The sequence below is a fragment of the Argentina silus genome (genome assembly GCF_951799395.1).
Source record: "Argentina silus genome assembly, chromosome: 16".
Taxonomy (NCBI): Eukaryota; Metazoa; Chordata; class Actinopteri; order Argentiniformes; family Argentinidae; genus Argentina; species Argentina silus.
Window position 1 is genome coordinate 13,952,332 of NC_139670.1, and position 10,972 is coordinate 13,963,303.

A 10,972-nucleotide genomic window follows, 5' to 3' on the forward strand; every position below is an offset into this window, starting at 1 on the left:
ATTCTAAGTAAACTACTCTTAAAAGACTTGAATGTGGCGTATTTATTTTTTATTTGTTCTCAAATATCCAGCTCACTTATTACAAAGAAACTTTTTTACATTAAGTTTTGCATTGAAGAAAATATTCACATTTGTACCGGTTATCAAATAAATATCACATTCTGCAATTACTTAGCAAAATTATAGAATGATTATCAGCTATCCCTCTTTATCTGTTGCATCTACTCAGTCCTTCAGAAGGAATCTAGCCACAATTTCCTTTTTTTCTTGGTCAAAAACATCCACTGCTCTTTTCACCACCCGCTCCACATCAATGTTCTCTCCTTGGGTGATGGGAAGGCCATGGAGAACTTGTTTTCGCAGGTTGTGAAGAAATCTAGTTTTGGATTCATTTAGCTCTGCTGCCAGAGTCCTCATGCCTCCTGGGGACAACTTATGTTCTGCACAGAAGAAATAAAAGTAGTGATACATTAGGTCAAGATTACAAAAGTCAGAAACTACATTGTTATGTAACATAACAGTCAATAAATCACTTTGCTTTTTAAAGTTCTTTTTTTTTGCTTGGCTTGCCAGCTACCACCATGACTGCTTTATGATGATGAACATGATGATAGTACTGTATCACAATGATGATCCACAATTGGCCGGTAGACACAGCCCATTACTAACCTCTGGCCCCCTGCATGGCCTGAGACACAAGGCGTCGACAGGCCTGGTCAGCCTGGTGGACCACATTGGCGGCACAGCTCAGCCGGTCTGCCTCCTGTAGCATAGATGCAGCGAGAGAGACCAATCACTCACTAACATATTGTATTAAAAGACAGTTTAAAATACTGCTAGATGCAATGAAACAATGTCATATGTTCAATTTCCTGAGAGAAATCATGCTGTAAGTCAACCATGATGATGCTGAGACAAATTGTCACACAAGCTATAATCTTCCTTCGTCATCTCTGTGGAAAAAAACCCTGATCATGCCTTTTGTTCTGTGTTGTCCTGGACTGGGCTCAATGGGTTGTCTAAAGCAGCACAGATCAACTCCTTCAACCGCTGTCTGAGGGAAAGGAAGAAAAACGTTGGTGACAACACATTATCTACATTAATGTCATAGCTAGTTTCCTGAAGGGACTCACATGTCTTCTTTGGTGAAGCTGTCTGTGCTATCCAGTGTGACACTATTCCGCTCCCATGGATTCTTCTGAGGATTTGGGGGCTCCATGCGCTTGGCCATCTCCACTATGACCTCACTGGGTAAGGGCTGGAGCCTCCTTTGGTTCCTGCTGACACATGACTCCACAGGACAGTGTAGGTACACCTGGCAGAATCCCAGTGAGTCTGCGTCAAAGAGGCCAATATGTCAATGTCAACATCTATGCAAACCGCCAACTTACCTCTCACTTGAAAACAAGCACAATGCACTGGCACGAAGATTCGACTTACACTTCCTTGCAAGTTGATGCACTTCATATCTCATGCTTGGATAATAGAAGTTGTCATCTAGTAGAATGACAAGTGGTGGCCAATCTAGATGTGACAGGTCAGATTTAGATCCATCCACTGTCCCAGACACCTGTGCAGAGTGAATTAAACGTCTCCAGGCTTCACCATTGATCTGGCAGGTGGAAGTTGGCTGCATCATCGCTTGAGGATGCTGCAAGAACTCCTCGATGCATTGCAGAACTTCTTTTCTATGCAACTTCCATTTAGTTTGCTGAAAGAGATGGAAACATACTTCTATTTTGATTCATTCCACTAGTAAACAAATCAAAGCATAGCCGTGCACTGATGCTTTTTCAGCAGAGCCAGTTTGACTGAATTCCAGCCAACATTATGCATACTGAGCAATGACTGTCATTACCGTCTGTGGTAGGTCGCCATCCTCCTCTACTGTTTTAACATTGAAAGCATCATCCGGAATCAAATCATCGTAAGATACTACAGTGGATCTCCAGCCTTGGTCTGCAGTGAGAGCGCCGATAGCTTGTGCAAGCGTTGACTTTCCTGCTGCAGGTAAGCCACAAAGAACACACACGCATGTCAGTGGACATCGCAAATGAACAGGGTCTTCACTTGACTCCATCTCAAAGCAATAGAAACAAATGTCACTCTTGCTACATTATTCCTAAACAAATATCTCAAATACAAATCAGACTCCATGAGAAGTCCGCTTCCTTATCCTCTTCTTCGATGGTGTTTTTTTCGTTATGCTATTTTGTGGCCCAGTACTGCCATCTATGGGGTTGGAGAGCAACTGACCCCAGTGCCAGAGATGCAAGCCATTGAATGTGTCAAGTGCAGTGTCAAAGATGAAAGATAATGCAGATTGAAATGATGACAAGAATACATTGTATATTCAGTATATTTATTATAGCCAACATTTATTAATGAAACCAATTTAAACCTTTAAAATATTTATATTAAACAAGCTCATAAAACATTTACATATTTTGTAACCACTGAGTTCCATGTGACACTTTAACAATTCAATATCAACAATATGTATATTTTCTTACAAAAGCTCCACCCTGAATTTCCATGATGCAAATGTAAAAACATTGAAGTCATAAAGTCAAGTTAAATCTGGATATGATCCACCACTCTAGAAATATTTGCCACTGCCTTACAAAGGTGCTGGCAAGAAAGTACTAAAAATTACTAGCATCTAGTTTACCCTTCATATTCACCATCTTTTTAAAGTTAAATCTTATACAAATCGATATTACTTATTTAATTTCTATATAATGTTTTCCTTCAGTAAGCCAAATGACTGAGATCTAGAGATCTGTACAACAACAATGAAAATACAGCCAGGTCTGGGTTTTCCAATACAAGCTAAAAATACGCACATTTACAAAATACCAAAAGTGTATTGTTCCAATTCGGTATGAACAAAAGCCCAACCCTCGAGCAAGGGTGGCTGTAGATTAGAATGTCAGGGTGGGCTTGGTCTAGGTACCCCTGGATGGGATTGGTCTAGGTACTCCTGGGCCCTGCCGGGGATTAGCTGCATGAGTGACAGAGTTTGTCTGTGTATTCCAATAATCCTGCTCTCCATGCCTGAAAGTGACATATTAAAAACAAAACATAAACATAATTATGTTTCATGAAGGTTCACATTATCACACAGTGCACATCAAGGTCAAACAATGTTGTTAACCATCGCATTACAGCACAACCATCTTCTCCAAAACATATGTTCCACATGCAACAGAATCTCCTTTTATAATAAATGGTACCTGAGAGATGGGTCTGAGGTAGTTGATGGATATGCAGGCATTGTCTGAAATCAGAGACAGAGAGAATAAAGGTTATTACGTGTTTCTGGAAGCCATTCATTTGAGGGGGCTGCAAGTCCTTCAGACTCCAGTTGAATCCATAAAAATGTATACAGTAAAAGGATGTGCATCTCCTCATCTGCCTTGATGGATGACGGCATAGTGGCTCTCTTGAGCATTCGTTCATTCATACTCAGCATGGCAGGTTGTACTCTACGAATAAGGCAGTAGTTCTGTTTGATGGAGCTGTTTCTTCCCTTATGTTGACCATGGCAGTTGGTGGAAAAACCTGCTTGCCTGCTGTATGCATCCCTTGACGACCGAATTAAATAGTCAAATATGCAGTTGCATTGTAGTGTTTACCTCAGTTGGAGGGACTTGAGGCTTTGGTGGGGCATTTTTCTGAACATTGACATTTGCTTGGCTGTTTGCTTGGCCATTTGGTGCGTTCTGCGACCTGCGTGGTACATTACAAATTAAAAGAAGTGATATGCAACTTCAGAGCCATTAAAATAACAGGATGTTTTATTATCTCAATGTGACCTGTGAAACTGACTAAATCTAAATGAAACAACCAGTTTGTCCAGTTTGGAGTGACTTTGCATACCTGGAACGGCTAGAGCGACTTCTTTTAAAGCAATGCTTCAGGGAGTCCCGTCTAAACACGAAGAGCAGCACCAGAACTATGAGGATCAGGATGGGCACCACCAAAAGGAAGAAGATCAACAGGCCGTTCCTGAGGGAGTAGTCTGAGGATAGATGGAAAGTCAGTGACGGTGACTGATTTCCAGGGGTCAGGCGGCAGATTTTGGACAATTATGATGTATGTCACAGTTTAGTCAATTAGTGTAGCTACAACATATCAGATCATATCTAACCATAATGGCAGCCATTAAATGTATCTACATGAGCAGAAGGGTTGGAATGCATACCTATCTGAGCAGGACCGCTATCCACACTGCCACCTCTCCCTGACTTATCACAGCGAGGAGGTGCCCAGCCGTCACCACAGTGGCAATTCCCCTGGTCGTTGCAAACCTGAGGAAAGATACAGTACATACTTTCAATTCCTTCCAGGAGGCCCTATCAGGTAGCCTGAACCATGGCCCAATCTGTCCTTTCCTTGATTCCTCACATCCTCTCTCCTCGCTTCCTGCTCAAATGCATTGGAGGGGAGGGTCTAAAGGGTCTTCCCCAATGCGTTTTGAGAAGGAGATGAGGAGAGAGGAGGAGTTTTGAGATTCGGCAAATGTGTGCAACCTCTTTTAGAGTACATTCTCCTACCCCATTTCCGCTGCAGGTGCTTTGGGCATCACAGTTTAGGTTTGGCATCAGAGCTGAGGCATTTATACACTTGAAGTCAAGGCAGGTCTGAAAGAAAAGAGATTACAATCCTGAGCTGGTCGATTCAATCAAATACCTTAATCTTATTCTGAAAAAAGTTTGATCTTTACAGTTAGATGAGAGAAAATTGTTTTTGAAGAGACAGAGACAACAAAGTTAATCCATAGCACTCACCTTCCCCTTGGCACAGGGACTACCCGGGTTAACGTAAGCAGGGTCCAGCACATCAGTACCGAGGTTGAAGTCTGCGTTCACACACGAAAACCCCTCAACAACTTGATTACTGACTTGGACCCCAGGAGGGGGGTTATTGGTGTCGACGCCAGTGCACTGCACCTTCCCACACATGGCATCACTAGCAAAATAACAAAAAGACATTCACTGTTGGGAGTGTTCATTTGTCCATTTTCTCTCTAACATTGTCTATTTCCCAATCCATTCCAAAAAATGTTCTTCAACTATGAATGTATTTCCATGGGCCATAAAACAAACTGGTTCAGAATACTTACGCAACAGCGCATTTAATAAAGTCCCCTGCCGATGTTGTTCCACAGTTCCCAAACATATTCCCCTTTGTATTGGCATGCTGAAAACAAATATCTGCTGCCTTTGATGCACCTGGAAATAAAGAGATAAGAATAGGTTCTGCAAAATTCACTCTTCAGCCTGATTTGCTACAACTGTTATGCTCAGTCCCATATAGCCCCTAGCCCCTACAGTTAGATCTGAGAGTAACAGATGGGTCTAATTAATATGGTAGTAGCTCCACCTTGCCCTCTGGTAGGCTTGGTGGAATTTCCGGTCATATAGCTTTACCCCTTGATCTGGGATGTGTCATTTGATGCACTGGTGCTTCTTTTTTGCTGGAGGACATATAGTACTGTACCTGACTCAAAAAGGTGTCTGCACTGGAAGTCGTAAGTCTGACAGCGGCCCTCGTAACAGTACGCTGCGTTGCTTTCACAAGATAGTCCATCCATGACGTAGTAGTCTTCGGGACAGAATGCAGTCTCGCCATTGCAGAACTCTGGCAGGTCACATGAATTGACAGATCCTCTGCACGGTGTTCCTGCAACTCTGATCTAAAACACAACAAAGGCCGTGTCTAGATAGATATTACCACCAAATAGAGTCAGAACAGGAGGCAAAGCGCAACGGACAACGCCTTCCATTGTGTGCTGTTAAAAACAACTTCGAATGTCACAAATAATTTAATCCTTGTGATAGAGTGAGAGTTCAATGTTCAAAGTTCAATGAGATTGTTCACATATTATACATAGCAGACGTCAACCATTTTGTCTTGAGGGCAGTGTCTGAATTCCTTCCTTCTGATCAGTGGAATCGAAGCGGGCAATCACACTGTAACCGCACCCTGCCGGGAAAAAAAACGAGCCGTCTGGCGTCTCTGCCCCCTCTCCGAAAAGAGAGACCCGTCCTATGGAAAACTACGAAAAGCAACTCAAGCTCCTTCAAAAAATGGCTAGTGTTAATGGCCGCCAAGCCCTATAGTCAGAGTAAAGCTCACCTGGCAGTTCCTGCAGCAGCTTCCTTGAGCACAGGCAGACCCAGAGGTGAACTGGCAGGTGGCTGCCTCACAACACCTATCTGTACACTCCTGCAACACAACAACAAATACACTACTGGGTCAACTCTGCTTCACTTCGCAATAACACAGAGGAACAAAACAGCCTCTGATCATGAATCATCAAATACTACAGCGTAACGACAACGTAATCATAATTTCATTCATCACAAATGAATCCATTATGTGTTTTAACTTCTGTGTTTTGGGAGTACTGTATGTTGCGGGTGAGGAACAGTAGCTCCATTGTGGTCCGACCGGTACAGGAGGCAGGAGGCCATACCTCTGGTGTGCCACAGTCACACTGCTCTCCTTCCTCCAGCATGCCGTTGCCACACTTAGCCACGTTAACCACATCTGACGGGGAGGGCTGGTTCCTCAGGCACACCCCTCCTCCACGCAGAATCAGCCTCTCAAAGTCATCCGCACTGCAGGTACTGAAGTTGGTGGAGCCACTAGGAGGCAAAGGAACAAACAACTATGATAGTGTGTCATTGAGTAGCAGTATTATAGTCAGCCTGCATGACTCAACATTAGCAATAAACAAGTGTCGATGGAATACAGGAGTAATTCCATATCTAATAGATTGACATAACCAGACTGAATAGCAGATGGCCTCTATAAGGACAATGCAACCAGTAAGGGCAATAACAAGAAGAGTGTTGGTTTAACTTGTGGTGGTGACAGTTTACTTTACCTGGCACTGGCAGCCATGATACAGGGCCCCCCGTTACAAGTGCAACGGCCAGAATCATGGTTCATGCCCAGGTTATGGCCCATTTCGTGGGCCACCACAGTGGAGACGAAGGGCAGATTGTCGTTGCTAAACTGTAAAGGGTATTTTGTATTAGATCATGTTTTTCATATGCCTTTAATTTTTAGAATAAAAAAATGTCAATCATCTAACCACAGCAAAACGTTGCGTCATTCACTCAAAACTATTGGCAAGTACTCTCAAAGAGCCTTTGAAAATACAGGTAAGGAGAATGTCATGGAACATGACATTATCATCATAAGAATCTGTGGAATGCCAAAGGCAAATGGAATTCTGTTATTGTACCTATTGCAGTTGTGTATCAGTCTAACCTGTTTGATTCCTGTGTTATTCATGGCCTCGGAGAATAAACAGCAGTGCTGCCATTTACATCAGAGCTCCTCATGAATAATACAAACAGTATCAGTTTGCTAACATGAGCTCACAAGGCTAAGGAGCATGAAGTCAGATGGCGCCAGGTGTTAAAAGTGTTAGTTCTACTAACCACATTGATTCCTCCGGCTGTTGCCACAGAACACACAGTGCCCACAAACGCCATGCCCAGGACCCCGTTATACGAATCGGGCCGGCCACTGAGTAACAAAGACAGCGAGGCAGAAATATTTGAGATGTTACAGGACAAAAGCAGCGTAGATCAGCTTACGTGTGATATGATATGTACCTGATGAAAAAAAACTCTATTTTGTTATTATTTGTTTATTTGATAAACATCAACTTGAAACTGACCAGTCATTGCTTATAACCACTTGTTCTCAGTGCCGTTTTGATATTCATGGACATAGTTTCAACATGCCAGTAATTGATTTTGAACATGCCCTTTTTAATTGTAATATCATGACGGACCCTACACAGAGTATACACATAAATAAAATGTGCTGGTGGTATATGCAAATATATCCACACTCACACCATGAGCTGACCGACGTCATGCCTGATTCGGGGTATCAGACTAGTCTTCCTCCAGTTGACAAACGCCCCCAACACCTGCCCAGGAGAGCCGTTTACATCAAAGGGGTTGCGCTCGTTAAAGATCTCCAGGCCCACCAACGCCACTCGGATATTCAGCTGCTTGTAGTACTAGACAGATATTTAAAAATTAAATGACTGAGTGTTTATGTCAGTTGAGGAAAACGTACATACCACCAATGCAAACACAACCTCACGAAGCCCTGTATTTGTTCCTGTTGTGCAGTGTAAAGAGAGTGTGTGTCTCAGCTCTCACCCCATCCAGAAGATTGGCCAGTTCCACCATCTCCTCTCGCACTGCAGTGACATTTCTTTGCTTGAAGTTAAACTGTGAATAGTTATCCAAATCAATTGGTTCATACTTGTGTAAGTGGACTGCACATAGGTGTTATATCCTAAACCTATGATAACTTACACATCTGTACATTGATGAATAAAGACGAAAAAGTATCTTACCCTGAGATTGTCTGCAACCAACACCAACTCCACATATCTAGTTTCAGGTAAATTACGTTTTCTCTGTGATCAGGTGATAAAAGGGAAAGAAGAAGGGGGGGGGGGGGAACAAAATTCATCATCACCATCATCGTTACGTTCTCCCTGAACTTTCACATCTCTTATGACTGCTTGTGTAGTGCAAGCGTGCCAACCCTTAATAGTGCAGTCATGGAGAGTGTAGGGTCGAAGGATGAGTGGCTCTCCGTGTGTGATGTCTCACTGGTCACCCCACAGACGACGGGCTCTGGGTGGCTGTGCTTTAGGTGGAAAAGGCGGTGCTCATTGTCTGTGGACTGTGGGGCCGGTTCAAGTCCATAACTCTCGTTGCCAAAAAGAATCACACCCCTAAAGAGAATGCAACAGGTAAGTAAATAACCAATGAGTATGAGGAACATTCATACCATAGCATCCAGGAAGAAAAACAAGGAAATGTGGATGGGAATATAACATCCCTGTATCGAGAACAACAACAATGTGGTGAGACAAACCTGAGGCCTGAGCATGTGCTGAGTGCCACCAGCGAGCCCTCGTGACCTTCCACCTGCCCATGGTAGTAACAGTGCACCTGCAGAGAACATCACCATTGATTGTTATTTTAAACCAGACCCACGTACATTATAAGTGACTTGCCTTTGGATACTGAAATTGATGTATTTATAGAATACTAATTCTTACATGTGGCTTTGGATATGAGGGCTTGAGATCCCCACTGGCATCATGGGCATACTGAACAAAGTCTTTGTACAAAAAGTCTCTGATAAAGAACAGGATATACAAGATTACCATCATTGCACTATGATGAGATCATAAAAGATGTGATTAGGTAAATAGTTAACTAGTTACTTGTTCTTTGTCAGATGAAGGAAGTGTTCCTTGTGGTTAATACTCAACGAGTAAGACAGGCTTTCAGCTCCTTCCCTCTAAAATTAAGTGCATGACAAAACACAGTCAAACAACATGTGTAAACTACAATCAAATAGGCCTACAAAACCATGGTTTGGTACCTTTTCTGATTCGGGAGGTTTGTTGGCATCCCTTGTCCATCTCCTTTGAACAAGCTGAGGATATACTACTGTGTAGCTAGGGACTTCAGATGTCTGTCCTCCTAAAATATCAGAAAATAGAGAGACTGTTATATACACTGTATGTTGATGTACTGCATTGGGGACGGGGGGGACGGGGGACGACGACTAATGGTGACTGCCCTGAATGGACATGTAGTCATACTCATATGTGGGACCACACTTCCCAAAGTTTCATATGATAATTCATAATGTGTGACTAAGAACACAAAGCCAGTTTGTGTCATTCACTTAAACCCTTAGTTGTTATCTTACTCACAAATTCATCAAATAGTCATGGCAGCTCCCACACAAGATTATGAGATGGAAAGTACGTCGTAAGGAAAACATGAAGAAATTCATCAAACCTCGTGACTTCCAGATTTTATATCGACATTGTATATTGGAACTGAATGTTAGAAACAATTCTCCTAAAGTACATATTGGCTAGAAGCCTAACAATATACTAGCATTGGGCCTACTTTGTACAAAAGATGAACAAATCAAACACCAGAAAAACTAAGCAACAAAAAACAAGTTTCTTATCCGGTCTCAGGAATTGTTTTAATCCCCTCCACACCTTTGTAAACGTATGGAAACAATAGGACCAACTGGATCACACCTTCTGGGCGAGCCATAGCAATTCAATAAGAAGGAAGGAAAAGGAGAAGGAAAACATAATCATGGTGCGGAGTTCATAGCCTTATAGCAAATGTCTTTGTGCGCGTTTGTTTCCATAGCTTACTCCATATGGTTAGACTCACCTTTGCTATGTAGTCCAAGAATACAATAAAGAAGAAACACGAAAGTCACAACAACGCTTTTTACCCCCATGATCCTTGCCAGTATTCGTCCATTGACTGGTGCTGCGATGACTAGCTTCGGTGGCCAGGGGTGTACAGGTGAGATACCAGGGGGAGTGTCTAAAGTACGCTAACCAAACAGGTGGAGCAAGAATAGTGCCGGACATAAAAAAAAACAGGTACATAACGCTGAATATATTCTTTAATTACATGCATAGTCAATTATTGTCAATCAAAATGAAACTTTCCACTCTAATAGATTTTTTGGCTAGCCAGCCATTTGTTTTCAGATTTAAAAAAAATCTTAAACAAGCCTCTTTCAAAATGATAATGATTATTATTATTAATTCGAATAATATAGATAATCTCTGTCTTAAATTTCCAACTTCATCCATCCTCTACTCAAAGCCATTCAAAGAGGGTTCATGGATGCAGACATTCATAGTGAATGTCTGCATCCATCTATATGTATCATAGAGATACATAGAGTAGGCACCTGCTATCTTTTCCATAATTGCATTTGTGACAGCATGAGGAGCGCCACATAATATAGTGGGAAGGCATCAGCCAACAGGTCAACACATCGTCTTAATTTTCACATCTATATATTATAAATGGCTTTCAGGTGCATGACACCATCTACAGTGCCAATAATGACTGACCCGAGA

The 10,972-nt window shown here is 42.3% G+C and overlaps 2 protein-coding genes across 2 annotated transcripts; both read right to left on the minus strand.

The window, feature by feature from the left end:
* Positions 1 to 32: 32 nt before the first annotated feature.
* pstk (phosphoseryl-tRNA kinase) lies at positions 33 to 2,173 on the minus strand. Its single transcript, XM_083687715.1, has 6 exons — positions 1,859 to 2,173; positions 1,441 to 1,711; positions 1,134 to 1,335; positions 979 to 1,054; positions 670 to 763; positions 33 to 440 (listed from the first exon to the last, which is right to left on the minus strand). The coding sequence occupies exons 1-6, from the start codon at positions 2,078 to 2,080 to the stop codon at positions 226 to 228; spliced, it is 1,080 nt and encodes a 359-aa protein (XP_083543841.1). The 5' UTR covers positions 2,081 to 2,173; the 3' UTR covers positions 33 to 225.
* A 179-nt stretch (positions 2,174 to 2,352) lies between these two features.
* Positions 2,353 to 10,390, minus strand: adam9b (ADAM metallopeptidase domain 9b). The gene is made up of 22 exons (XM_083687902.1): positions 10,266 to 10,390; positions 9,445 to 9,545; positions 9,284 to 9,360; positions 9,116 to 9,194; positions 8,929 to 9,005; positions 8,593 to 8,785; positions 8,399 to 8,461; positions 8,199 to 8,270; positions 7,884 to 8,053; positions 7,461 to 7,548; positions 6,899 to 7,029; positions 6,485 to 6,656; positions 6,145 to 6,234; positions 5,506 to 5,701; positions 5,129 to 5,237; positions 4,794 to 4,974; positions 4,560 to 4,646; positions 4,208 to 4,313; positions 3,883 to 4,024; positions 3,639 to 3,732; positions 3,237 to 3,280; positions 2,353 to 3,057 (listed from the first exon to the last, which is right to left on the minus strand). Exons 1-22 carry the CDS (start codon positions 10,333 to 10,335, stop codon positions 2,949 to 2,951), a joined length of 2,451 nt encoding a protein of 816 aa, XP_083544028.1. The 5' UTR covers positions 10,336 to 10,390; the 3' UTR covers positions 2,353 to 2,948.
* Between the last annotated feature and the right edge of the window lie 582 nt (positions 10,391 to 10,972).